The sequence below is a fragment of the Pipistrellus kuhlii genome, unplaced genomic scaffold, assembly GCF_014108245.1.
Source record: "Pipistrellus kuhlii isolate mPipKuh1 unplaced genomic scaffold, mPipKuh1.p scaffold_m20_p_12, whole genome shotgun sequence".
Taxonomy (NCBI): domain Eukaryota; kingdom Metazoa; phylum Chordata; class Mammalia; order Chiroptera; family Vespertilionidae; genus Pipistrellus; species Pipistrellus kuhlii.
In genome coordinates this window covers 4,676,688-4,704,481 of record NW_023425427.1, presented here as the reverse complement: position 1 = coordinate 4,704,481, position 27,794 = coordinate 4,676,688, and the positions used below count along the sequence as shown (strand labels likewise).

Below are 27,794 nucleotides of genomic sequence, written 5' to 3'. Positions count from 1 at the left end.
GTGGGCACATCCCCAGTGGGGGGTGTGCAGGAGGCAGCTGATTGATGCTTCTCTCTCATCGGTGTTTCTAACTCTTTCTCCCTCTCTCCTCTGTAAAAAAAAAAATATATATATATATATATATATATTTATTTTTTATTTATTTTTTTTTTTTTTAAGAGTTAAAACGATAGTAACATGAACCTCATCCAGCACAGCCAGGGATAAACCTGAGAAAGGGTGGTGAAGGATTGAAGACAGACAAGAGAGTACAGTTGGGATCAGGTGGATCACTGTGTCTGGATGAGGAAACAGTGACGCAGTCTGTAAGCTGAAGCTTTATTTTATAGTCAGATCACACAAAGCAAAAGAAGGGCAAGATGTTTAAAATGTTCTTATTAATTTCAAATCTGCTTCTTTCCTTTTGTTGCCATTCTCTGAACTCCATTGAGCCTTGTTTTGTCAGCACTTGCTGTACCCCCCGCAGCCCACATCCCTTAGCTACCTAGGACTGCAGGGTTGGATTATAAGGTCAAGCTTACAGCCATAGCCTTGTGCCTATAATTGCCCTCCAAGCTGGGACTTGTATGTGGCCTTACCACAAGTCAGTCCAAGGCTTGATCCTGTCCGAATACTTAGCCACTCTATACACTAACATTTGGCCAAATTTTGGGGTTTTTGTTTCACCTTTTTTTTTTTTTTTTTCTTAACTGTATGCTTTGCTCTAGTAGTTGATTCCAAGGCAGAATTAACTCTTGGGGAAGAAGAGTTCTCTATTCCATTTAATTTCATTTCACTTCAGTAAGCATTAAATGAGCATAACTGTGTTTATATTGTAAAGCAGCCCTTTTTTATCCAGAAATATCTGTATATAAAACAAACATTAATTAATGAAACATTGATTAAAAGGTTCTTTGCTTATTAAATTCCTTTATTCAACACATTTATGGAATGCCTCCTCAGTACCACGCACTGAAAACAGTAATGAATAGTGTGGAGTTCCTAACTGTCTCCCTTCCTTGTGGACTCAACTGACTTTCCAAGGAGCAGTCAAGGCACTGAGTCCCAAGCCTGGCATCAGTTTTCTGATGGGTTTCCTTGTCTTTATCCACGATCCCTCTAATTCTTCCTCCACACTGTTGTCATTCCAGCTAGCCCTTTGGCTAGCACTTCCTCTGTAAGGCCTCCCCATCACTGTTCCCTACCCTATCAGTGATTGGATAAATTACTCCTCCTGATTAACCCTGTTGCATGTATCGTAGTATGATAATGGCCTATTTACCTGCCCATCTTCCACATTAAAATGTAATTACCTCCAGAGCAAGGATTAAATTCAGATTACTGTTTTATACCTAGTCTGTCTGGTTTATAGAGGAACTAAACTGTGTTGAATAAATGCAAATTGTCTCTGAATTTTTAATGCTTTATTGGTAGTTACAATATTATAGTGTATTAGAATTTATTTACTGAACTGTTTTTTTCCATTAGACTGTAAACTGCTTGAGAGAACTACATCTTTTATGAGTTATATACTCAGCATTTAGCACTATGCCTGACACAAAATTGAACAACAGCTGTTTTATGAATGCAATAAATAAATATATAAACTTAATCAGAAATTTTTAGTTATGTCAACTTTATGAGCACTTTTAAGATATGTTACTTTGCCGGGACCGGTTTGGCTCAGTGGATAGAGCGTTGGCCTGCAGACTGAAAGGTCCCAGGTTCAATTCTGGTCAAGGGCATGTACCTTGGTTGTGGGTACATCCCCAGTAGGGGGTGTGCAAGAGGCAGCTGATCAATGATTCTCTCACATCAATGTTTCTAACTATCCCTCTCTCTTCCTCTCTGTGAAAAATCAATAAAAATATATTTTTTAAAAAAAAGATACGTTACTTTGCTTCCCTATTTTAGAACATACTAATCAACATAATTTTTCTTTTTTTGTGTGTTTTGAATTTGCAATGTTTCAAAGGCATACTTTTTAAAAATATATATATTTTATTGATTTTTTACAGAGAGGAAGAGAGAGGGATAGAAAGTTAGAAACATCGATGAGAGAGAAACATCGATCACCTGCCTCTTGCACACTCCCTCCTGGGGGTGTGCCCGCAACCAAGGTACATGCCTCTGGCCGGAATCAAACCTGGGACCTTTCAGTCCGCAAGCCGATGCTCTATCCACTGAGCCAAACCAGTTTCAGCCAAAGGCATACTTCTGAATTTGAATTCTCATCTATCAAGAGGAAAATCTCAAAACATAAAACAAGTAGGTTGCCCTAGCCAATTTGGCTCAGTGGATAGAGTGTCAGCCTGCAGACCCAAGGGTCCCAGGTTTGATTCCAATCATGAGCACGTACTTCAGTTGCAGGCTCCTCCTTGGTTTGGGCCCTGGTCTGGGTGAGTGCAGGAGGCAACCAATCTATGTGTTTCTCTCACATTAATATTTCTCTGTGTCTTTCCCTCTCTCTTCAACTCTAAAAATCAATGGGAAAATATCCTCTAGTGATGATTTTAAAAAAAAAAAAAGCATAAAAAAAAAATGAACAAGTATTGTAGTTTTACAGAATATATTTTTTCTTACTTGATTTTCCTTAATAACTGATGTGATTTTTGTTTTACTTTGATTTTTTTCTAAAGTAGTATGAAACAAATATTCTGTTAATGAATACTGTCCATTTGGATTTATTGATGTTTCACTGTATTTGAACATTAACTTTTTCACTTTCAGAAAGGAGTTGCAGTTAGTGCTACCTGATTCTCTAACTACCTGGGAAATTCAAGGTGTTGGCATTTCAGATAGTGGTAAGCAAGCTTAAGTTACATACTCTTTTAAGTAGTGATTAGATTATCAAAATGTAGTTTGATGCTTTGTAGAACGGTGTGTTTTTGCCATCATTGAAAAAATATAGTATTTGTGTTATTGTCTATTTAGTTTATCCAGGACTTAGTGGTAACGTTTTAAATAATATTCTTTTGAATATATTATAAAAAGGCTTAGATATGCTCACATTTCTTACCATATCTACTTCCTCTTTTGCTCTTCTACAAAGCCATCATTCTTTAAATGCTGATGTCAAGCCCCTATTTTCTTTCATTTTTCTCAGATACTTTATGAATTATTTCAGGTTTGATTTTGTTTGCTATTTTTTGTTTGCTATTTTTTTGTAAAATATTGGTTTCCATAATAAAAAATTTACACCTATTAAATGGACCTAATGATAAATATCTAAAAAAAAGATTTGGTGCTTTAGTTGAAAATCTCATGCCTTAAATAGAATTCATTATTTGTTGGACAAATAAAGTTTTCTGTTAATACCAATAATTATTGAAATAGAGATCAACGAATAGAAAATTTAAGGACATATGTGACAATAATGAAAAATCATGATTTATATTTTTTTTCTTGAAGCAAAGCAATGTGAGATATTTTAGTACTAATAAAATATTATAGGAATTTCCTAATATGCTTCTACTTTGCTTTTACTTTGTGCTGAAGGTATATGTGTTTCTGATACTGTCAAGACAAAGGTATTCAAAGATGTATTTCTGGAAATGAATATACCATATTCTGTTGTACGAGGGGAACAGATCCAATTGAAAGGAACTGTTTACAACTATAGGTTGTCTGGAATAGGGGTAAGTAGGTATTTATGAGATGTGCAAATAAGTAAATGAAAATTCTCTAAATTTCTGAGAATTCTATTAATGGGATTATCACATATACAAATAAATAAAAACTCAGTTCAACAATATAAACCAATATGACCCAATAGATTTATTTACTGCTCCAAACACCTTGGTAGTTTGTGTTTATGAAGAGCAAGAAGGAACTTTTTATTTTTGAGAAATTCCTCAAAATTAGTTGAATATTGGCATTCTTTAATGTTTCCCTGCTTAATTTATTCTGGTTGTTATGGATTTATTCTTTTGGGTATAATTTTCAATTCTGTCAGTTCAATAGATTTTGAAAGGAAAATGAAAAGTATTCACTATTTGAGCCAGTTAGTATCTACTACTATCCCTACTATAAATATGGGGATAGGGAGAATGAAAGAGGTCTTACAGCCTGCTCTCATTATGCAATAAAATGAATAGCCAAGATTTGAACCTAGGTCTTTCTGGAATCAGAGTCTTGCTGTAAAATTAGGTATAAATGGGAAGTTAAAAGATAAGATTGGAAAATTAATTTTGGGACATATTAGGTAGGACCTTAATGCCAAGAGATGAGAGTTTTAATTCTTTCATAAAACCACTTGTAGCATACAATGACTGAGCTAAAAGACAGAAAAATGAGTAACACAAAATGGCTGAGCCTGGGGTTCCTACTGTCTACAACACAAAGAGACAGTACCAATGCACAAAGAACTTCAGTAGTTTTGCCCCTGACTTAGTAGGTAACAGTGTAAGGAAATTAAGATATTTCTGAGCAGTGTTGAGCTTTCTAGATAAACTTTCACATTGCTAAGGTCTACAGCAACATGTTTGTTTTAAAAACTCAAAAGTGAGCTTTCTCCTGTGCCTTAGAATCTAAGGGATTATTTAACACTATAAAAGTATAAGGGAAGAATTATGTCCAGATGAACAAAGGGCATACTTTCCTTATAAAGTGTTTTGATATAATTGTTCATTGGTAATATTTCAGTTCTGTGTTACAATGTCTGCTGTGGAAGGAATCTGTTCATCAGTAAGCCCAGTCAGCCATCAAGGGGAAAAAACCTCCAAATGTTTGCAGCAGAGAATAGAAGGCTCCTCTAATCATTTGGTGACCTTTACTGTGCTTCCTCTGGAAATTGGCCTCCACAACATCAACTTTTCACTGGAGACTTCACTGGGAAAAGAAATCTTAGTAAAAACATTACGAGTGGTGGTAAGAAACATGTTTTTCCGGATTCTTTTAAAAATCACGTTTTCCTTTCAGAAAAAACGTTATCAGCAACTTGTGCTTAGTAATTCAGTAGGTACACAGAAAAATTAGAATTGTACATGTAACAAAATGTTTACATTTGGAGAAGCTGGGTGGAAGTTATCTTAAATCTTTTTTGTACTATTCTTGTAACTTTTCTTAACTTTGAAATTATAATTTAAAATTTTAAATTAAATAAAACGTGCTTATTGTAGAAAATATAGAATATTGAAAAACATAAAGAAAATTAATCCCCATACCTAGAGATATCCAATTTTAATAATTTGGTATATCACCTTCCAGTCATCTCATCCCCAACACATTTAGAAAATGTATTCTTGAAATCTATGTGCAGATATTATACTAGCCATTAAGGGTATAATGGCTAGTATAATAATACATGCCCTAGTATTTCATAGAGTATCTTTGAGGTTAAATAAACTAATATATATGCATAGTTTATAATTTACAGTCCACTTTATAAATAAGATTTATAAATATAGGTTACAACTATATGTTGTTTTGACAGGAGCAGGTAAAAAAAAAAAACACACAATCATTTATTAAGTAGGATTTACCCATCGAGTATCTTCATGATATCTTTTAATATTCTTGCCAGGGTCACATGGTTAGTTAATGACATAACTTGTCAACCGATGGTCATTAACACCACTTCAACTGCAACAGGAACCCCCAATTTGGGGTGCTGGAAGGACACTTTATTTAGTGCAAAACAGCTCTATTGTGATATAGTATGACTATGAGGCAGCCCCAGGGCCAAGTGGCCCTGGAGCCAGGACCCTTGACTGGCTAGTCTGCTCCTCAATGGTCTGCTCTGCTCTGCTTCTTCCTTGGTTTGCTTTGTGCTGTGTGATCTGGTTTGCTCTGCTGTGATTTGATCTGCTCCATTCTGTGCCAGGCTGCTCTGGCCTGCACTGGTCTACTCCACCCTGCTCCCAAAGACATCTCTGTGTTTCAACTGAGCCAGGGAAATGCAATCTTCAGTCTTCCTTGGAAAGGAAAACTGCTCCCAGAGCCAGAAGTTAAACTGGCGTATATAGACAGAAGTTTCCACCCCTGCTCCCTAATTGGTCTGTCCTCAAGCAAATGAGGATTCCAAATCTTTGTAGTGTGATTGGTCCAAAAGGCACTATCTTGATTATTCAAAATAGATCCACTCTGGTTGGTTGGAGCTGTGCAGTTCCAATTGGATAGGAAAAGCTTCAATCTTATTGTAGGATTCCAGGAACTCAGATGGCAGAACTCAGTGCAGGTAGGCAGTTCAGTGCAGAGGCAGGCAGTTTGTGTGAGAGGCTCCAGAATACAAATGACTGCTAGGCTCTGTTTTTGTTTTTTAATTTGAGCCCACCTAGCCACCAGAAGACCTTCTTAGTAGGTTTCTTCTTTCTCAAGTTTCACAATCTTCATTCTCTGAGTTCTGACTTCATCCATGAAATTCACTTTAGTAAACATACATTAACTTATTTTGTGCAAGGTTTGTTCTATTCATCCTTACATGGTGGTTCCATATGCAGGCTCTGGAGCCAGGCTGCCCCTGTTTGAATCTTGCCTCCATCACTTCCTAGCATTGTGCTATTGGATAAGTTTGTGATTGCTCTGTGTGTCCGTTTCCTCATCTGTCAAATGGCAGTAATAATAGCACCTACTTCATAGAGTATTTTTGAGGTTAAATAAACTAATACATACAAAGCACTTAGGTCAATTGCCTGGCTTATAGTAACTTCTATTTAGTGTTTGCTCTGATTATTATGTAAATAGCCAGAAAAATCTTATTCTTGAATTTATGCATTTAAGTATTTAAATATGCTTTGCATTACACCCTCATTTGCAAAAAATGATTTTTAAATTGGAAAAGTAGTCAAATTAACCTAAGAATTGAGATCATATAGATTTAATTATGTTCTTAACTGAATGTTTTCTGTCATTATTTTAGCCAGAAGGTGTCAAAAAGGAAAGTTATGCTGGTATTACTCTAGACCCAAAGGGTATTTATGGTAAGTAAAATAATTTTGTATTTTACATGTTATCTTTTGCTCTCCTTTCCTCTCTAAAATCAATAAAAAATATATTCATTCACATATTTAACATGCATTATTTGATAACACAATGCTAATTAATCACTTTACAATCCTTTCCTCCTTGTTCCTGCATCCCTTTTTCCTTCACTGAGATCTTCTGAATCTTCTCAATGTTAGAATTTTGCAAACATTTGAGCACTTAGTCAAGGTCTAAATATATTATCTCTTTATGAAATTTATAATATGCTCAGTTAAATCTTTTCAACAAAAAGAGACAGACTTCATATTCTTATTAAATGGTTAAAATTTACTTTATTATTGCATTGAATAATTTTTTCCTTTCTTTCAGTGATATAGCAATAGTGATTTTTAAAAAAGATTACTTCAGAGTGCCATTTCTTCTGGGAAAGTAAAGAATTAAGACCTTAATATTTTAAACTAACTGAGTATCATAAATTTGAATAAGGTGACTTCAACATAGCTGCAAAAGAAAAATCTCTCCTAGCCGCCACCAGTTTGGCTCAGTGGATGGAGCATCGACCTGCGGACTGAAAGGTCCCAGGTTCGATTCCTGTCAAGGGCATGTACCTTGGTTGCAGGCACATCCCCAGTGGGGGGTGTGCAGGAGGCAGCTGGTCTATGTTTCTCTCTCATCGACGTTTCTAACTCTCTGTCCCTCTCAATTCCTCTCTGTGTAAAATCAATAAAATATAAAATAAAATAAAAAGAAAAGAAAAGAAAAATCTGTCCTATATACATGTATCCATACACTAGTGTTTTTCTTTAATTTTATTTTCATACAGACTTCCTCCCAGCTTGCCACTATGGGGGATCTGTGAGAAGAGATATCTTTAAATTTTGAGGATTTTAGCCTCATACAGTTAAGTCATGACTCAGAGCCACTGCATTCTTTGGCTTTTTCCTCTTTTTTACCCTTGTGCCTTCTATACTAACATTATTGCAAAACATCTTTCAGAAACGCCCTGTCTTACCCATCCTAGGTAAGAACATCAGGGCCACTTTCGGAATAAATGATCTTTTATCTGGGAATAGATCTCTTCATCAAAAACCTTGGTTAAAAAAAAAAAATCTATGTCTTTTTCCAATCTTGTCATATAACTTTTTCTTCTTATCATTCTAGACAATTTAGATTTAGGCAGCTTTGTTACTTTCTAGAATGCTAAATAATGCTAAACTTATGGCAATCAGTTCTGTCAAATTTATTTCAGAGATTTTATTATATTAAATGCTTTAAATACATATATATATTGGAATTGCTATACCAGGATAAAACTTTATAGAGTTTTTTTCTTAAGCTAAGATATATTTGAAAAAGTAAACGAATAATAAAATTAGAAGAAATCTGAAAAACATATCAGTGAGGAAGAATGAGGTATCAGAACAAATTATAAATAGTAATTAACATTGTGTGACAACAACTTAAAAGAGACCAAACACTACCGTGGACTCAAAACTTAAGACTAGCCATAATTGTCAGTTCTATTTTCTCTCCTTGACAAGCCCTTTCCCCTTACTATTTTCATATCTCAGATATGACCCTTACCCCACTTTCTAGCACACTATCATTGGTCTGAACAGACCCCTCTCATATTTTATTTCCTCCTTTTATTCTTGACACCCACTCCCATTTTTCCTTTCTCCAAATGCTCCCACTTAAAATGCTTGCTTGATATATATCTTTGAGTAGGGACATAGCATTGATTCTAACATATAAAAGGTACTGTGCTATAGATCCTGCTCTATTTCTTAATACTCTGTTTTATAGAAATATTTTAATGCAATATATACATTTAATTCAGTGCTTCATACATGTTATTTCAAAGTATAGTCCACCACAGTTTTACTTAGCCATCCCTTATTGATGGGTTCCCCACTACCATAAACAATGCTACAGTGGACATCCTATGAATCTCCCTTTGTGAATTTGTGTGTGCATTTATCTAGACCATGCACCCAGGATTGGGACTGTTGGATCAAAGAGCATACATATATTGAATGTCATATACTTCTGTCATATTGCTCTTCATAATGGTTGTACTATTTATACTCACACAGCACTGTATAAGGGTTTTCATATCTCCACATCCTCAGCAACATTTGGTATCATTTGCCTCGCTAAAATGTATTATACCACTTTTGAGGGGTAGAAAGTGATATTTCATTATTGTTTTAATTTGGATTCTTCTGAGTACTATTGATTTTAGACATTTCTTCATGGTATTGGCCATTTGGGCTTCCCATCTATAAATTGCTTATTCCTCCTACCTTTCATACGTTTTTCCCATTTTTTAGTTTGGGATTTCTTGTATATTTCTCATAGATTTTTATCTCTGATATACTTCTTTGTGCAATAATGAACCATTGTATGTTTTGAACAGGAATTTTTAATGCTTGATATAGTCAAATTTATTTCTTTTTATTATTTATATATTTGGGGGGAGGATTGTTAAGAAGCCTTTCCACACTCTTAGTTAACAAAGATATTGCTGAATATTTCATTAGTTTCACAGATTTAACTTTTAAATGTTTTAATCTATCTGGCATCTACCTTTATATTGGATGTTTTTATGTCTGGCAAGAGCAAAAAGTAACTTCTCTTAGTGTTAGCTTTCTCTTCTGTACTTTTTCCATCTCATAGGAGAGTTGATAATGAGAATTGAAATAGTCAAGAACAGGTATCGATGGGAAAAATGGGTCAAATTAAGATAATTAAAAAAAAAACTATTGTCATTAAGTATCATATATAGTGCATGAACTGTTTGCCATATTCTTTTTTTATATTATCTTTACCCTCACAAACCCCTTTGAGGAAAATGTTATTACCATTATGTAACTAACAAGTAAAACAAGGCATAAAAAGACTAAGTGTCTTGCCCATAGTCACATACAGAGTAAGTTCTTTCTGAACTCCATCCTCTTTCAATGACACTGCAAACCTCTTAATTGTATCCACCGAGTTTTATTTTAATACTAGAGGCCCTGTGCATGAATTCGTGCACAGGTGGGATCCCCAGGCCTGGCTGGTGACTAGGGCCAGGCCGATCAGGGCCTGCCAGCCAGTGGGGAGGTACAGGGAGACTGCAGGCCAGTTGGGGTCTGCTAGCCAGGGGAAGGAACAGGGTATAGGAGGTTGGCCAACTGGCATGAAGGAGGGAGCTGGCCCTTGGTCCTCCTGGGAAAGAATCCGCATCTGCCACCCACCCCCGGTTCCCCATCCCAGCCCTGGGCCTTCAGGAGCTGGCTCTGGGAGGTTGACTGTGGGAGCGCACTGACCACCAGAGGGCAACTCGTGCATTGAGTGTCTGCCCCTGGTGGTCAGTGCATGTCATAGTAACTGGTTGGCTGGTTGTTCTGGTCATTCAGTTATAATGGTTGCTTAGGATTTTATATATATAGATTATATCCTTAGCATTTATCAAAGATTAATGAAGAAAGAGTTACCTGAGAAATGTTCCTGTCTATTCTGCAAAGCCATGTGACTTTCCATTAAATTGTAAAATGTCACTATTTTTTAAAGCATCTACCATGTGCTAGGGACTGTATTAAATGCTAGGACTACAGCATTCAATAAGAGATGGTTCCTGCCCTCACGGAGCTTTCTTAGAAGGACAATGGGAGTATATGTGATGACTAATTGGACTCTGCAGTATAACTTCTGGAATTCAGATCACAGGTCCATCTCTAGTAGCTGTGTGACCTTCAACAACTTACTTTCTAAGCCTCAATTTCCTCATCTATAAAATAAAAATAATAATAGATGTAGCATATAGAAATGTTATGAGGATCTAATGAAACTGCATTTAAAGAGCTTAGCAGAGTCCTTGTTATTCTATCAGTAAAATGGTAAATATTATCCTCCTTATGATATAAATGAATTATTATAGTAGAAAAATGCTCTGATACTGATGTGCTAAAACTCGTATAATGTATAGAAAACAAGTATCTATGTAAGACTGAAGAGATGGTGGAAACAATTTCAGGGCCTGTTTACTAATGGAGCTAATCTTCACATTTCCTTGACTAAGGAATTATATGTTATTTTTAGATTTCAGTTCAAAGAATAATTTTCTCCTTGGACAAAATGACTACCTCACTTTCACTGGTGAATAAGATATATATGACCTATTTATTTCCTATTTTATAATAACCAGAAATCTTATGGTCAAATTTAATCTTTTATTTAAAGAGATTACATAAGCCTAGGGTTTGATAAAAAATTTTAATTATTTTTAACTCCCTTATAAAATTTTTATATTGTTAAGAGTTTTATTTTTTATTTTTTTAGTTCCTTGAAGGTAGCTATATTGTAAATAATCTAATATTCTTCCCTCAAGAAATCTGTGTAAATCTAATAACTTTTTAAAATTTTATTTCAGGTGTCATTAGCAGACAAAAAGAGTTCCCATACAGGGTACCATTAGATTTGGTCCCCAAAACAAAAGTCAAAAGGATTTTGAGTGTAAAAGGTAAATTAACAAATGCCATTTTTATTTATCATTTCATTTTGTGTTTCAAATAAATTTAAATATTGTCATGATTATTCTATTTCTCCTCTTCTCTACTCAGTGGTATATACAAATTCACCCTATAATTATTCCCTCCTTCAAATCCCTGACCACTTTTCCAACTATCTTCTTCAACTGGCCTGATTTCAATCGAGACTTATTCTCCATGATGGAGATTGGGGGCTGTCATTGGCCCAAAGACTTCTCTACAATGGCAAAGCTGCTTCTAGACTTAAGAACTTAAAAACTTTCCATGAGCTTAGGGGCTAGTCCTGCTCCAGAGAATGCCTTATGAACTGCAATTGGCCCCAAAACTGCAGCACTGCTCTGGTCAGGCACCACTACCAGGTGGTTCTTTTGCATTTGCAGAAGTGGTGGCTTTGCTGGTCTCCAGCCTTTATAATTCAATGACATATCATCAAAGTAATAGAAGGCCCTGATTACACTTTATCTCAGATAAGATCTTGAAATCACTGAATGTTAGTACTGGCAACTAACTTGTTAAATCATGTGCTACCTTGTTCTGTGTATCAGAAAGTGGTTTGCCCAGGATTGCATAGTGAGTTATGGATGGGACCCTCACAGCATTCACAGAGCATTCACAATTCAGATTCTTTGCTTTGCTTTGAGGAAGCAACTGATTAATAACTGATTAATTACAATGTCTAATGTTGTTAGATTGAATGGCAATTTGCTATGTTTTCTACGAAGTAATTTGCCCACTGTATTTCACCATTTTACCACCATATAACAGTGGTATTTTTAAAAAATATTTTTATGCATTTCAGAGAGGAAAGGAGAGGGAGTGAGAGATAGAAAAATCAATGATGAGAGAGAATCATTGATCAGCTGACCCTTGCACACCCCAGACTGAGGACGGAGCCCACAATCGGCATGTGCTCTGACCAAGAGTCAAACCATGATCTCCTGGTTTATAGGTCAACACTCAACCACTGAGCCATGCTGGCTGGACTGTACCAGTGGTATTATAAGCCTACTTTTGATGTGTTTTTTAAAAAATCTGTCTTCCTAACCAAATCTTTTATTTGTTTATCTCCCCTGTTCTGAAAAGTAATTCAACTGCCTAGATAAAAAGGAAAGAATAAGGATGCTTGCTCTTTTCTCTATTTAAAATATACTATTACTCAGAAATTAATAGAAATTAACTGTGCCTCTTTTGAATTGTGTGTGTGTGTTTCAGGACTACTTATGGGTGAGATCATGTCTGCAGTTCTGAGTCGGGAAGGCATTGATATGCTTACCAATCTCCCCAAAGGAAATGCAGAGGCGGAATTGATGAGCATTGTCCCAGTATTCTATGTTTATCACTACCTAGAAACAGGAGATCATTGGAACACTTTTTTTCAAAATCCAGTAATTGAAAAACAATACCTGAAGAGAAAATTAAAAGAAGGTAAATTATCTATTTCACATATTGTACATAAAAATCTTGTGTTTTTTAAACCAATAGTTTAATTAAACTAATATTTATGTTGTTGTGAGTTCCACAAAAGCTTAATCATAAAAGCATTTCAGCAAAAAAAAAAAAAAAAAAAATCATAAGATAGACTCTACTATATGAATAAGTACTCTTTGCTGCTGCATTTTGGCTTAACTTCCTAAATTGCATGGATGAGAGACAAAGCACTTGCATTCCAAAGCACTTCCTCCCTTCTTGAATGAGCTCAGGATGTTTTACTTGGTAATTCCCAATTCAGGTAATTTGTAATCTTCCTTTGCTAAATTCAATGTTGGCCACAGAGCATATACTTGCTGCCCAGCATCAAGGGAAATTTAACACTTTATTATTCAGAGGCTAATGAAGCACTCTGAGTAGTTCTGAAGGTCAATGAAGCACTCTGTTCTTTTTCTGGTGTCTCTTAGGGATGATAAGCATCATGTCCTACAAAAATCCTGACTATTCTTATAGCATGTGGAAAGGTGGAGATGCTAGTACTTGGTAAGTAAAAGGTTTTGATTTGCATTTTATATATATATAGTAGTTGATTGATTAACTAAAGAATAACAACCTTAATGGAAACTTCATTTGTCTAGTTGCTCAGGCTAAAAGCCTGGTCATCCTTCACTGCCCTCTTTTTCTTACAAGCCACATCTGATTCAGCAAATACTTTTGGCTGCAACCTTCAAAATGTACCCTGAATTTGACTACTTCTTACCAACTGCACTATACCATTCTGATCTAAGTCACTCTTATCTCTCACCTGGATTATAGCATTAGCCTCCTCAGGTTTTGTTTTGTTTTGGTTTGGGTTTTTTTTGCTTTAGCTCTTGACCCTCTTCAGTCTATGCTGCACAGCATCTGGAATCACCTTGTTGAAACATTAAGTAAGTTCATCCCATTCAGAACCTTCCCATCTTATCAAAGTTCTTAATGGGATCTACAAGGCCCTCCCTGTTTTGACCCTACCTGCCCTCCCCATCTGTATCCCCTTCTACTTTCTTTCATTCTACTAGGACCCCAGTCACTTCCTTGCTATTCCTGAAACATGCCAGTCATGCTTCCAATTCAGGGCCTTTGCATAGACTATTCCTTTTCTCTGGAATGCTCTCCCCAGGTATCAGCATGGCTGGCTTCTTTACCTCCCTCAGGTCTTTCTCTGTACTCTTAGTCAATGCACACAAAGCAAGAGGTCTATGGTTCGATTCCCAGTCAGGACATATGCCCCACTTGTGGGCTCAATCCCAAGTAGGGAGTGTGCAGGAGACAACTGGTTGATATGTATGGTCAATGCTCAATCACTGAGCCACACCAGCCAGGATGCAGTGGGTAGATGCTGATCCAGACTGAAAACCACCACAACAGAAGCTGGGAACTAAATGCCTGGAGAACAGAAACTCCCACAAGAGATGTGACAGCCTCTCAGTAAATATCCAGAGCCTCTCAGGAGTTCTGGGCAAAACTGAGTGGATAGTGTTCAGCCAAAAACATAGAAACACTTGTGTACTGTCCTAGACCCAATTCCATAAGTTCCTTGAGAGAAATAGAAACATAGAAAACAATGGCTTGTACCTGAATACTTAAAAAAAAAAAAATTGGGGGAGGGAGGGGAGAAATACAGAAAATATGCAAAAAGTACAATGAATAATATATCTTTCATTTTTAAAAGGAAAATGAAAACAATTTTTAAAGTGCGGAGGGAGTCAAGTGTCTCAAAGACATTTGAGGAACTGAAGAATGGGCAGATCTAGGGCAGTTGAGTAAGTGAGGGAACCAAAGGAGAGGAATCCTATATAATAAAGATGTAGTATGCAAATGGTTGTTACACTATGAAGCATAATGATCAACTGCATAATGATTCTATCACAGATCAGCAAGGGGGTGGGGCAGCAAGCTACAAGCAGTTAACAGAGAGTTACAGAAGGGGTTGGGCAGCAAGCTATAAGGGGAGGTGGAGAGGGCAGAGGGAGCTACAGGAGGGTGGGGCAGTGGGCAGAGAGCTACAGGAGGGTGGCAGCGAGCTACTGGCACATGGATTCACGCGCAGGGCTACTAGTGAAGGTATAAGAGTCATTATGGGGATTGTGAATTAGATCCTGTCTGATATTCTCTGAGAGATTTTAATAAAGGTTTAAATTGATTTTTGACTGAATGATTAGGATAATGAAAGCTTCATTGTGAGATGGTGAGTCCTAAATCAATGATATGACTGAAGGAGAAGCAGATAAACATTCCCACGGATGTTCAGGAAGGGTGTTCAGGCCTCAGACAGGTATTTAGATTTGATAGTTTGTACAAATTTTATAATCTAGAATTTTAAGATTTTGCTCTTCCACATCTCATGTTCATGGGTCAGTGCCTTGACTCAATACTATTTATTTTACCATTATTGTCTTTAATCTAAAAAATTTTTTTCATCAGACATCAATTTTTAGCTTGTGTATGTACTAACAGTGTTACAATCACAGATGTGTGGCTCCCACTTGTTGACCTAATGTTTATGGAGATCTTCCTAAAATCTTCCCTTCTCTTGTAAAATGATGACAACTTACTTTGGAGTTGCATTTTTTAAAATGTTTACTTTTAAAGAACAAACACTGTATGAACTAAAACACACTGTAACGTGAAAGCCAAAAGGGATTCAATTCTAAATGTTCATTTATTTGATTTTTGTCTTAAAGGTTAACAGCTTTTGTTTTAAGAGTACTGGGACAATTACATAAATATCTACCTCAGGACCAAAAATCAATTTGTAATTCTTTAACCTGGTTGGTTGAACATTGTCAACTAGCAAGTGGATCTTTCAAAGAATATTCCCAGTATCAACCACTAAAATTACAGGTAAGGAAACCAAATGTTCAGATCAGCAATAGTTTTGTTTACAAGTTTGAATTTCATTCTAATCCTATGTAGGATGGAGAGAGGAAAAAATATATGTATTCCTGCAAGAAGCTTTTCTTGTATACAGGCAAAGAATTTGAAAGGTCTTGTACTGCTCTTCAGACCATCAGTATAGGTCAGATAAGTGATATCTTATATATCTTATATAATAGGCATTGATAGTTCATAGGAGCAAGTGCTAGAGATTCTGGAACAGGTACAATGCACTACCTGTCTACATACCCTTAGTATGGAATCTGTACGCGAAGTTCAGAGTCCTCTTACAAGTCACGGCTGCAGAGTGTTATCATGAAAGATGGGCAGGCCTCTATTTACACTCTGCTGGAAAGAGAGATTGAGGTCAGTTTATTACCAAAGTGTAACAAAGTGTTGTTTGAGATTAGAATCTACTTATATGCTTGACCTACAAAGTAAATTCAATATTTCTCCAATATATTATACTCCTTAGAAAATTTTTTATCAGACACAAGGAGCTTCATAGTTAACAGGAGTCTCATAATGGTCCCCTGTTGGACCGATAGCAAATTAGGACTCCCTCTAGGTAAGGGGACAACTGAAAATGGCATTTAAAAAGTAAAATGCTATAACAATTATTTTTTCTTAAAATGTCCATCCCATTTTTTCATCTATCTACAATCATTCAACAACTATTCACTGAGCACCTAATACATGCCAGGGCCTATTTTGAGGGGGAAAAGTGGGAAGGATGGACCAGGCAGTGTCCTGCCACAAAGGAGCTCACATACTAGTAGGGAAAGTGGAGTAAAAATACTAATGATTCTAATCAATTAATGTGTGTGTTTATTCATTTGCTCAGTAAAAGTTAATTGAATGTGTACTAAGTACTACATGGTAGGGTCACAACTGAGGCCACAGAGCTTTTGATCTAGCAGAGACATTGAGTAGGTAATTTCAAGTGTGAGGTACCAGTTTAGAAAATGGAAATATCATTTCATTGAAAGCAGGAGACCTAATCTAGAGTGGGGAAGTAAAAAAAAAAAAATGAGTTGCCAACCTCCTGGGAGCTAGGTAGGAGGGAGTCAGGAAGAGTGTTCCAAATGGAGCCTCCCTGGCATTTTTGAAGTGGAGAGAGAGGATGGTTCATTCAAAGAGTTGGGGCCAAGAGAGCTAGGGGTGAGTGACACAAAATAAAACTGGAGAGGTATTAGTGGTCACTTCATGGAAGGTCTTAGAAGCATTGCATTGAAATGTTACTGCCCAAGAGGAAAAAAAAAAAGGAGAATAGTGGCAGAATAGTGTTTTATGTATTTTTTTTAGAGAGAGCTCTATTCAGTTATATATATATATATATATATATATATATATATATATATATATATATATGTTTTTATTGATTTTAGAGAGGAAGAGAGAGGGAGAGAGAGATAGAAACATCAATGATGAGAAAGAATCATTGATCGGCTGCCTCCTGCATAAGCCCACAACCCAGGCAGGTCCCTTGACTGGAATAGTTCCCAGGCCGATGCTCTATCTACTAAGCCAAACCAGCTAGGGCTGTTTTGTTCATTTTAACAGGGTTTTGAAGGAGGGAAAGAATTTGAATGTGGTGAAAATGTATGAAGTAGAGCTTTAGGTTGGGGATGTGAGGGAGAGAATGGCACATGAAGGCACGAAGTAAGAAAGATCTGGGTTTACTAAGAAATGGCAAGCTGTCCAACTAGAAGATATGAAGGGAGAAAGGGAGATTAAGCTCAAATGGAGATGAGAACGAGATCATTTTGCTTTAAAGACACCACTTCACTCTCCTCTATAATTATTTTTAGGGTACCCTGTCTACTGAAGCCCAAGAGAACGCCTTATATCTTACAGCCTTTGCTGTGATTGGAATTAGAAAGGCTTTTGATGTATGCCCCCTAGAGGTAAGTAAGAGGATTTGTTGTTTTTTTTCTCTAGCACCCATCATCTATTTCTGTATCTTATACTGGGAGGGAGGAGATGGAGGAGAGGCAGGCAGATCTTGAAAGTAACTATAACTCCAGAATCAAATGAGTTATATAACTAATCAAAGGATTTATCTAATTCTATAACTCTAGAATTATAATAGATTAGAGACCACCTAATCTAACCCACTGGATAGTTGAGACAACTGAGTCCTATATGACAGGTGAATTCAATTGTGCATTTTCACAGGCTATTAAATTATAGAGCTGGGATTAGAACTAATAACTTCTGACTGTGATGAGAGAATGACCCAGCATCCCAGCTTCCTTCTCTTATCTCTGCCAAATCTTAGGATATGTATATGTCTCTTATCTATTGTTGAAGCACTTTATATCATGAGGACACACACTAGCATGTTTGCTGGTTTGGGTTATGCTGTTTCATTTCTTGGAAGCTGGGGGGAGAAAGGAGAGGTTTCATTTAAGTGAATCAACATAAAAGATTCAACGGGGTAACAGAGATGAAGGTCTGATCTGGGAAGAGACAGGTCCCTGAGCTGAGGTTAAGCACTTCTTCCTACAAATCAGAAGTAAATTAGGCAAGTCCTTCAAACCAGCATTCAGAATGAAAATGGAAAAACCCAAGGGAATTTGTAGGACTTGAACCATAAAGCAAAATAATGTTTTTCATTTGTTTCAAGATAATTGTTACTTATGTTAACAAGACAAAATAATTGATGAGGACCAGTTCACAGGGGCCTGGAGGACCAGTTGGCACCTAGCAGTACATGAGTGAGACACAGATGGAGCTGGGAGAGAAGGAGCCAGGCAAGATGTTAGCAGCATTGCACTGCACTTGTCCAAAATATCTATTTTAGTTGTTGCAGGGACAGAGTAATAGAAACTTTTTTTCCCCAGGAATCCTTAGGACCAAAAAGTACTTTGGCAGCTTAACTTTTTTTCTGCTAGTTATGATTTTATTTAGAAAAATTCCTTTTGAAAATGTGAATCTGTCTCAGTTACGCTGGGGTGGGGTGGGGACTGATGAAAGCTGTGTCTATGCTCAGTGTTTTTTCTTTCTGGAAGCTGTGTCTATGCTCAGTGCTTTTTCTTTTTAGGTGTGACTTGGAAGTAGAAAGTAAAGTTGAAAACCTCTAGAGGGAGATGAGACTTCAGGCACAAAAAGCTTGATCCAATTTGGACAACCTCATTTTCACTTCTGAGATTATGCTCTGCTCCTTCTCTGGGAAGGGTTTGCTTTCTCCAGACACTATCCATTTCCATTAGGTCATTTCTCTTTCCACCTCTTATCTTATCTACCCCAGGATGGTGCCACATTAGGGTAGTTCACATTAGTTGGTAGGTTGATGCTTCACAAAGTAACATAGGTATCTTCTTCCCTTATTTCCAGAAAATCAGCACAGCTCTAACTAAAGCTGACTCATTTCTACTTGAAAATGCCCTCTCGGCCCAGAGCACGTTCACACTGGCCATTGCCGCTTATGCTCTTTCACTGGGCGATAGAACTCACAGACAGTTTCGTTCCATTGTCTTAGCCCTGAAGAAGAAAGCTACAGATAAAGGTATGACTGGCTCCATACATTTTTCAGCAAGCGTTTACTAAGTATATAGAATCTGGTCATTCTGGGAAGTAGGTGTGGCATGCAAAGTTGAGTAAGACACAACCCCTGCCTTCAAGAACAAACTATCACAATGCAATGTAATAAGTGCCATTCATTCGGTACATATTTATTCATTTATAAACCTAATAAATGTGTATTGAGTACCTCCTATGTATCAGGCACTGTTTGAGGCTCTGAGGATAAAGCAGCAGCAAGAAAAATCCAGGCCCTCATGAAACTTACGTTCTCATTAAGGAGAAACAATGTGACAAATAAGTATAATGTTGCATATAGTGAATAGGTTGGCAATATTAAAAAAAAAATCAAACAGGGAAGGAAGACAGGATGAAGTGGTGGGTTATTATTTTTGTAAATATATATTTGTACTGATTTCAGAGAGAGGGAGAGAGAGAAACATCAATGATGAGAGAGAATCATTGATTGGCTGCCTCTGGCAGGCCCCCTACTGGAGACCAGCCCCCAGCTCAGGCATGTGTCCTGACCAGGAATTGAACCATGATCTCCTTCCTGATTCATATCAATGCTCAACCACTGAGCCACACCAGCCAGGCTGGAAGGTTGTAATTTTTGATAGGGTGATGAGACTTAAACCTCACATAGAAGATGATATTTGAATTGAAAGCTGAAGGAGGTAAGTTGAGGAAGCCAGCCAGTGGCCATCTAGAAGGGTATTTTTTTAAGTTTTTTTTTAAATATATTTTTATTGATTTTTTACAGAGAGGAAGAGAGAGGGAAAGAGAGCTAGAAACATTGATGAGAGAGAACCATCGATCAGCTGCCTCCTGCATACCCCTACTGGGGATGTGCCCGCAACCAAGGTACATGCCCTTGACCAGAATCGAACCCAGGACCTTTCAGTCCACAGGCCAATGCTCTATCCACTGAGCCAAACCGGTTTTGGCTAGAAGGGTATTTTTGGTGGAACAACAGTATGTGCAAATATCCCGAGGCAGGAATGTATCTGGTGCTCTGAGGATGGCAAGGAGGCCAGTGTGGCTGGAGAGGAGAAAGATGAGGGGTAGAAAATCAGGTTAGGGAAGAAAATGGTGAAGCAATTATGTAGGGCCTTGGAGGTCATCACAGGAGCTCTGTAGGACTCCGGTATATAGTTGTGCAATGTACAAGCTTCTCAAGCAAGCTGATGAATTGAGGCTGAAATCCAGCCCTTGTTCCACTTCCCCACCCATGCGTGTGGTTTGGGCCTGCCTCCACCTGAGCAGGGGTTGTCTGTGTCTCTTTCACATCAAGGTGCTAGCAGGGCCAGTGAGAGCCCTAGAACTTTAATTTCCACTTTAAGTGAGAAGGAAAGACATTCGAGGATTTTGAGCAGGGGAGTCCTTTATTTAGCTTATTTTGTACCAGTTTGGCTATAAAAGTATATATTTCATTTTGAAGACTAAAGATGTTGCTTCCTATAGGTCAAGAGTAAAGAAAGTAACAGTGATCATTGACCAATGTGCCTATATCAGCATGGGCATGGTTGAGCACTTTGGAGCCCTCTCTTGACTAATGTTTTCTAAAAGTTTAATAAATCTTACATGAGGTTTATTGCCATCTACAAAATGTGACTTATGTCATCATTTAAAAATGACTGACTTTTAACACATATCTCAAAACCACTTATGCAATATTTATACTAACACCAAAACAAATGTCTTGAGTATTGTAAGATATGGATCATAAAATATATAATTTAAAGAGCTAGAAGAGAACTTAATTCAAATAATATTTGAGCTGGAAGCATCTTCAAACACAAATCTTTCATTCTAAATATAGCAAACCTGAGTCTCTGAGTGGAAAGGATAACATTTTGTACAAAGTCATACAAATAATGGAATCCTGAATTTTAAACAGACACATTAAGTTTTTCACTAATTTTCAAAAATAGTTTCTAAATAGGCTTTACAGTTTTTTAAAATAACTTATTTTAAAAAAGAATTTGAGGTGACAAGTTTAAACTAGAACAATAATGAAAAAATATAATTAGAACTAATTTATGAAAAGTATATGAAATTACCTTTAGTGCTTTAAATTGGAAGTAAATAATAATAGATTAAATGAACTAAGGCTTTGGGTTTGATCTCAAAATTTCCAGAATGTAATTATTTTCTGTCAAGGAACTTCCTAAGTACAAAGAGTGATAAAGTTGTCTTTTGTTAATGAGCTGACTTTTGGAAAGTCCTTAGGTAACCTAGGGATGGACCTGGTTGCCAGGAGAACCAACCATGTAATTAGAGGGTTGGAGCTTTCAGTACCTGATACCACCACCCACTTCAGGGAAGGAAAGAGGGGTTGGAGGTTACTTTAGTCATCAGTGTCCAATGATTTGATCAAACATGACTGTGCAATAAAGCCTAAAAAAAATAATAATAATAAATAAAAAAATAAAAAAAACACCAAAAGAACAAGGTTCAAAGAGTTTCCAGGTTGGTGAACATGGAAAGATTCCGGCAGAGAAGGTATGGAAGCTCTGTACCTTTTCCCCTTACCTTGCCCTATGAATCTCTTTTGTCTGGCTGTTCCCAACGCACATCCTTTTATACTAAACCAGTAATTGAGTAAGTAAAATGTTTCTCTGAGTTCTGTAAACAGCTTTAGCAAAGTAATCATAACTGAGGGGACGGTCTTTGGAACCTCAAATTTATAGCCAGTTGATCTGATGTACAGGTAACAACACAGGTTTGGGATTAGCATCTGAATTGGAGGATTGGCAGAGAAATCATCTTGTAGGGCTGATTCTTAACCTGTGAAATTTGATGTTATCTATCTCAGACTAGATAGGGTCAAAGTTGAGTTCAATTCTCCAGCACCCTGCAGGTGTCCAAGAATTGGTTGTTGGTGTGGTGGAAAACCCCTACCCCATTGGAAATTGAGTCTCAGAACTATCCTTGGCTACCAAAAGATGTGGGCGTTCCATGTTGACCTTTTCAAATAAAGACAAATGGCACTGTATAAAGGGATCTTGTTTTGTATTGGTCACCTTGAGGAGTTTTTATAAAAGAATAAGAAACTTCTGGAAATCAGAAGGTCTCTATCGGAAGAAACTGCTAAAAATCTGTTACAATTGCTATGTCAAATTCACATTTTTTAATCATATTAATCTATATGATTTGTTGATGGTTAGGTGTTTCATCCAGATATCGCTTTTGGAAAGATGGTCATCAACAGCTGGATAGCCCTGTACCTAACCCTGGTACAGCACATATGGTGGAAACCACTGCCTATGCTTTACTTACCATTTTGAACTTGAATGATTTGAATTATGCTAACCCAATCATCAGATGGCTATCTGAAGAACAGAGGTATGGAGGTGGCTTTTATTCAACCCAGGTAATGTTTCTTTTTCTTATCTTATCCTCCTGAAACGTATTAGCTACCTTCCTCACCACACATTTCATATTTATTCTGGCATGCTGTATATAGGAGTAAATGACTAGAACCATAGAGGTTATTTTCATTGACACCCTTCTAACACAGAGGAGCAAGTCAACCCTGAGAGATTCATTCAGGGAGTTAGTGGGTGAGTCAAAATAAAAACTCAGTTCTCCTGACTCTGTAAATTGAGCACTTCCTTTATGATTCTTAAGGGTATCAGCAATTGTTATATCCTATGTAATAAACAGTGGCTGCCATGTAGACAAAAGTACTGATGTTCCCTTCCCCTAAAATAAACAAAAAGTGAGAGAAATACAGATTGTTACATGTTTATCTACCAAGGTAAACTCATTTGCATACATGTTTTACATTAAAACTATTATATACTTGTGTAGTATAGTTGTATTGATATTCAAGTATAGTTCAAATGTTAGTATCTTCTCTGTTCCCTGGATTTTTTTGACAATTACAGAGTGTGTGCATATGTATATAAAACTTAGAGCTACATGGGTTCTTCAGAATTCCTTTAGTGATCATCTAATTCTGGGGGGCAAATGTGTTTCATCTTGGATACATCTATAGGCTTCCCAGGAAATATTGACTCATTGATTAGCATTGGCTACCAAGGACATGGGCAGACAGGATAGCCATGTATTTGAAAACTCTAATATGATTACATTTCCTAATTTTATAGATGAGAAAGAGGAGATCCAGAAAAATTGAGTTCATCCATTTATTCTTTCAACAGATACTTGTTGAATAACTGCCATGTGCATACTACTAAATAATAGATGCCAGGAAAGATATAATACTTTCCTTCTGACTCTTACATTACAATGGGGAAGGCTAACAAGAAACTATGCATAAAAGTATTACAAATTGCGATGAATGCTCTAAAGGGCAGAAGGAGGAACCTTAAGAAAGGGAAAGGGGAGGTTATTTAGGGCTTCAAGCTGAAGCCTAAGGATGAAAAGAAAATAGTCATGCAAGGAGTTGGAGTCATTCTTCAAAGAGCAACTTGCCTGTAGTCATATACATTCAGGATTATGGAGAATCTGGATCTGAAGCCACACATCCTTCCTGTCCCTGGGGAAGGAGAGAACTTTCTTCCACCTCCACAAGGGGACCCTTAACCAGTTTCACTCAGTTGAAGTTTCATCTCCAAACACTGCCCCACCCATAAGAAAGGAGAGCATATAAATAAGCTAAACCTATTTTTGTGCCTTGCTGCTTGTTGATAGGACACAATTAATGCCATCGAGGGCCTGACAGAATATTCACTCCTGATTAAAAAACACCATCTGAACATGGATATCAGTGTTTCTTACAAGCATAAAGGTGGTTTTCAAAATTATAAGTTAACACAGAAGAATTTCCTTGGAAGACCAGTAGAGGTAAATGATAAATGTTTTATGATATTTTATAATTGGATGGGACCTTTAAAATCATGTTTCTCCCCCCCTTGTTTTACAAATGTACAATATATGTTCACTACTTAAACAATGAGTGCCTTCTGTGTTCTAAGCAGGGGTGCCTACTTTTTCCTGGCACTAAAGATTCAAAAGTAAAGCTCAAAGAACCTGTGTGTATGTGGGGAGGGAGTGAAATCAGCAGTGAAAAATATGAGCCTTGATAGATGCATGGAAAGTCAGAGAGGAACCTCCTGAGTAAGGCTGAGAAGTAAGAGGAGTTTGTCAAAGGTATCCAGATGGGCAGATTAAATCTGAAAGAATTTGCCAGGTGAAGAAATGGAAGAACATTCCAGACATAAAGAATAGCATGTACTAAAGTACAGCAGGAGAATAAGAGAAGACAAGTTATGGAGTCCTCCAGTGGTTCCATTTGGCCTAGTCACATATGCAGACTATGGCTAAATTAGAATTGACCTTTAGGTACTCCAACAACTTGCCCATGTCCTTTGCTACTACTTCATTTAAAAAAATGAAAACCCTGACAGCCTATTACAATTTCCCAAAGAGAAGGACACATTGGAAAAACTATTAATAATAGTAACTGCCAATATACAGCTTTTTAGTACCTATTTTCTAATTACCACATTTTAGATTATTTAAGGTATATTTAAATGTACAAATAACTAGAGATAGTTCTTACTGTTCACATTTTCCACAAATTTGTTTGTGAAAAGACATAAGCATGGGAAATAAAATTTAATATAAAAATTGAAAGCTAATAGCTCATAGCAAATATACAGAGTAAGGCAAATGTAGGTTTACAGTTGTTCATATAGAAAATAATACTATTATTAATCTAAGTATATAAAAGCCTAAACAGCTGGCCAACTGGCCCATAGCTATGACACGCACTGACCACCAGGGGGCAGACGCTCAACGCAGAAGCTCTCTAGCTGTGGTGACTTGGCAGCTGCAGTTCTCAGGTGACACACTCAGAACCAGAGAGGAGGGAGCCCAATCCCAGGGTGAATCACCCAAGAACTGCCCTCTCTCAATCTGGAACTCCTCTGGGGATGTCAGAGAGCCAGTTTTGTTCCAATCCCCAAATCCATGCTCTGGACCTCTCATAAATAATAATAACATTAAGAATAAACTCTGTTTCATGAACTCTCAATTGTAAGCCTACTTTTGCCCCACCCTGTGTATATATAGAAAGATGGATGTGGATATAGATGTAGATGTAGACATAGACATATTCCAACATTTAAAATTCAGAGATTTCAACCTGGTTTTCAAATTCTTATGCAAAAAAAAAAACAAAGGTCTAGCAATAGAGTGCTGTTAGCAGTGGTATGTGTTCTTCAATTTGTTACAGTCCCCACCAGTCATGTGACATGTATTTGATTTATGTCCACCCTTACTTTGTGCCTGGGCTGCTGCAGGCATTTGTAGTTGTGGCCCTCAGTTTGGTAACCTTTCCCTGGGAACATTTAGAGTTCACCAGACATTCACATTCTGAACAAGGGTCTGAACTCTAATGGGGAGCTCTTGGCCTAAAGAGCATGGTAGACCACCATCTGAGGTAGCTGGAATTATTCTTCTCTTATAGGAATAATGCCAATAAAGGCTTCTTGTCATCTTAAAATAATTTAAACCTTAGTTCATGATGCTGCCTTTGTGTGAAACCTGGACTGTTTTTATCTAGTTTGGAATTCTCTACTCCAGCATTTCCTAAAATGTGTTATATGGGGGGAAAAAATGTTTGATGGGGTACTGTAGTTTAAATGAAGTTAAATAAGTTCTTTAGCACAGGATTCCCTTGTCTTTGACCTGTATGTGACTAAGTGTGGTGATTCTGGGAAAGAATGGGGTATAGGCACAGTGGAGTGTACATTTGCCTCTTATTTGTCCATAGAACAGTTCTCTCTTGCAGTATCTTCATTTACTGCAAATGCTGCCATATCCCATCAGGGAGAACAAGAAAGTTGGCCTATTAATCTGCATTTACTAAAATTTTGAGGAAGGGCTGACAACCTTTCATTCACACAGAATCCCTATTACTCTAGGGTGATAGGTAGAGGGGAAAGGCAGGTTGGTGGCAGCCTTGGAGTGAGCAAAGAACCAACTCTTCAGGCCTCTTGCTCAAAAATGATCTCTCCCATACATTGCACAGATTGGAGAACATTTGTATGATAGATTTCCTCTAGAAGGAGAACTAACTCAGTTAATGTCTTCAAGTCTCCTCCTAGCAGAGAGGGAAAAAGAGCAGTAGCACCTAAAGATTTGACAGGCTTGGGTGGGCTGCTAATGAGTTTGGGTGAGGTGCCAAGGTTTCTATTAGCAGAGACCAGAGTAAGTAGAGAAAACAAACCATTAGGAGGTGAAAGAGGTGTGCAAAGCAGAAGGTGGGAGGGGAAAAGATAGATTATACCTTCTTTAGAGTTATGTTGAGGTTCCTTGTTCTTGTTAACGAAAAGGATCTCCTTTGGCACATAGGATGCTGGGCACTGAAAGGAATTTATTTAGTTGGCAAAGGAGGTTAAGATCCAGTTTTACCAGACCATAAACAAACAACAGTGTAATCAAAGTGACTTCTGACATGTTGGTGTTGCTGACTTACTTAGGCTCTTTTAGAAACCTTATTTACATGTAGAAGCGAAAGGAAATTCCAGGATTTTTTACTATGTGCATAGGATCTTCAATGCCTTATTCATTTAATCCCACAAAAGCTTTGAGAGAGGACGCTGGCAGGTGTCAGCTCACTATTTTCATTGCTCTCCTCCCTCCCTATTAAATAACAAAAGAAAGCATGCTTTCTCCATCCACCTTTCTAGGTGCCTCTCAATGATGACCTCATTGTCCGTAGTGGATATGACAGTGGCTTGGCTACAGTGCATGTAAGTATTTCATTGAGAACTGACTTACTTGGGAGTTACGTGCTTGCATTAGGGACTCTGCCACAAAGTTAAAAAATAATCTGTGCTCTGGTAATGATGACTGAAGTAGGATTTATTTATCTAATTCTTTTTAGATATCTTAGTAGCTGTCCTCACAATTTCTTTTTGAAAATGGCTATTTTCAAACCTTATATGTATATAGTCTGTATATACATACAAAGTTGGGCAAAAGTGGGTTTCCAGTTGTTTGTATGGAAAATAATATAATAAGTAATAAGTAATAATACAAGAGTAAACTGTTTCACATACAACTATAAACCTACTTTTTGCCCTACCCTGTATATTATACATATATAATTTTGTGCTTACAGTAGGTCCTCGGGTTATGTCAGAGATCCATTCCTACGGTGTGACATAATGATTTTCACTGTAAATTTGGAACCCACCTACATAAGCACCTATGTCCCTCACATGAAACACATTCACAGCAATAATGAAGTGAAACAATAAAAAAAATTTAAAAGAAAGATAACAATTCCTGTCCTTTACTTGGGGTAAATAAATAATAAAAAACATAAAGCACATATGTACATACGTCAAAATGACGGGATTTTTTTTTAAATAAATAAATGGGAGATGGCGACATAACCACAAAACAACATATGTCAAGTCCAACATAACCCAAGGGCCATTTGTACATATGTATATGTATATTGTACATATATAATTTTATATTTACATATGTATATGCACATAC

At 37.0% G+C, this 27,794-nt stretch overlaps 1 protein-coding gene across 1 annotated transcript in view; it reads left to right on the top strand.

Annotated features, from left to right (window-relative positions):
- C5 (complement C5) overlaps positions 1 to 27,794 on the top strand; it is an 80,944-nt gene that overhangs the window by 35,412 nt on the left and 17,738 nt on the right. The window contains exons 19-31 of the mRNA XM_036432860.2: positions 2,710 to 2,783; positions 3,478 to 3,617; positions 4,624 to 4,848; positions 6,839 to 6,899; positions 11,321 to 11,410; positions 12,651 to 12,863; positions 13,334 to 13,409; positions 15,590 to 15,749; positions 17,594 to 17,689; positions 19,122 to 19,293; positions 22,478 to 22,683; positions 23,970 to 24,122; positions 26,975 to 27,037. Coding sequence (XP_036288753.1) covers positions 2,710 to 2,783; positions 3,478 to 3,617; positions 4,624 to 4,848; positions 6,839 to 6,899; positions 11,321 to 11,410; positions 12,651 to 12,863; positions 13,334 to 13,409; positions 15,590 to 15,749; positions 17,594 to 17,689; positions 19,122 to 19,293; positions 22,478 to 22,683; positions 23,970 to 24,122; positions 26,975 to 27,037 — 1,729 coding nt within the window. The remainder of the gene's footprint in view (positions 1 to 2,709; positions 2,784 to 3,477; positions 3,618 to 4,623; positions 4,849 to 6,838; positions 6,900 to 11,320; positions 11,411 to 12,650; positions 12,864 to 13,333; positions 13,410 to 15,589; positions 15,750 to 17,593; positions 17,690 to 19,121; positions 19,294 to 22,477; positions 22,684 to 23,969; positions 24,123 to 26,974; positions 27,038 to 27,794) is intronic.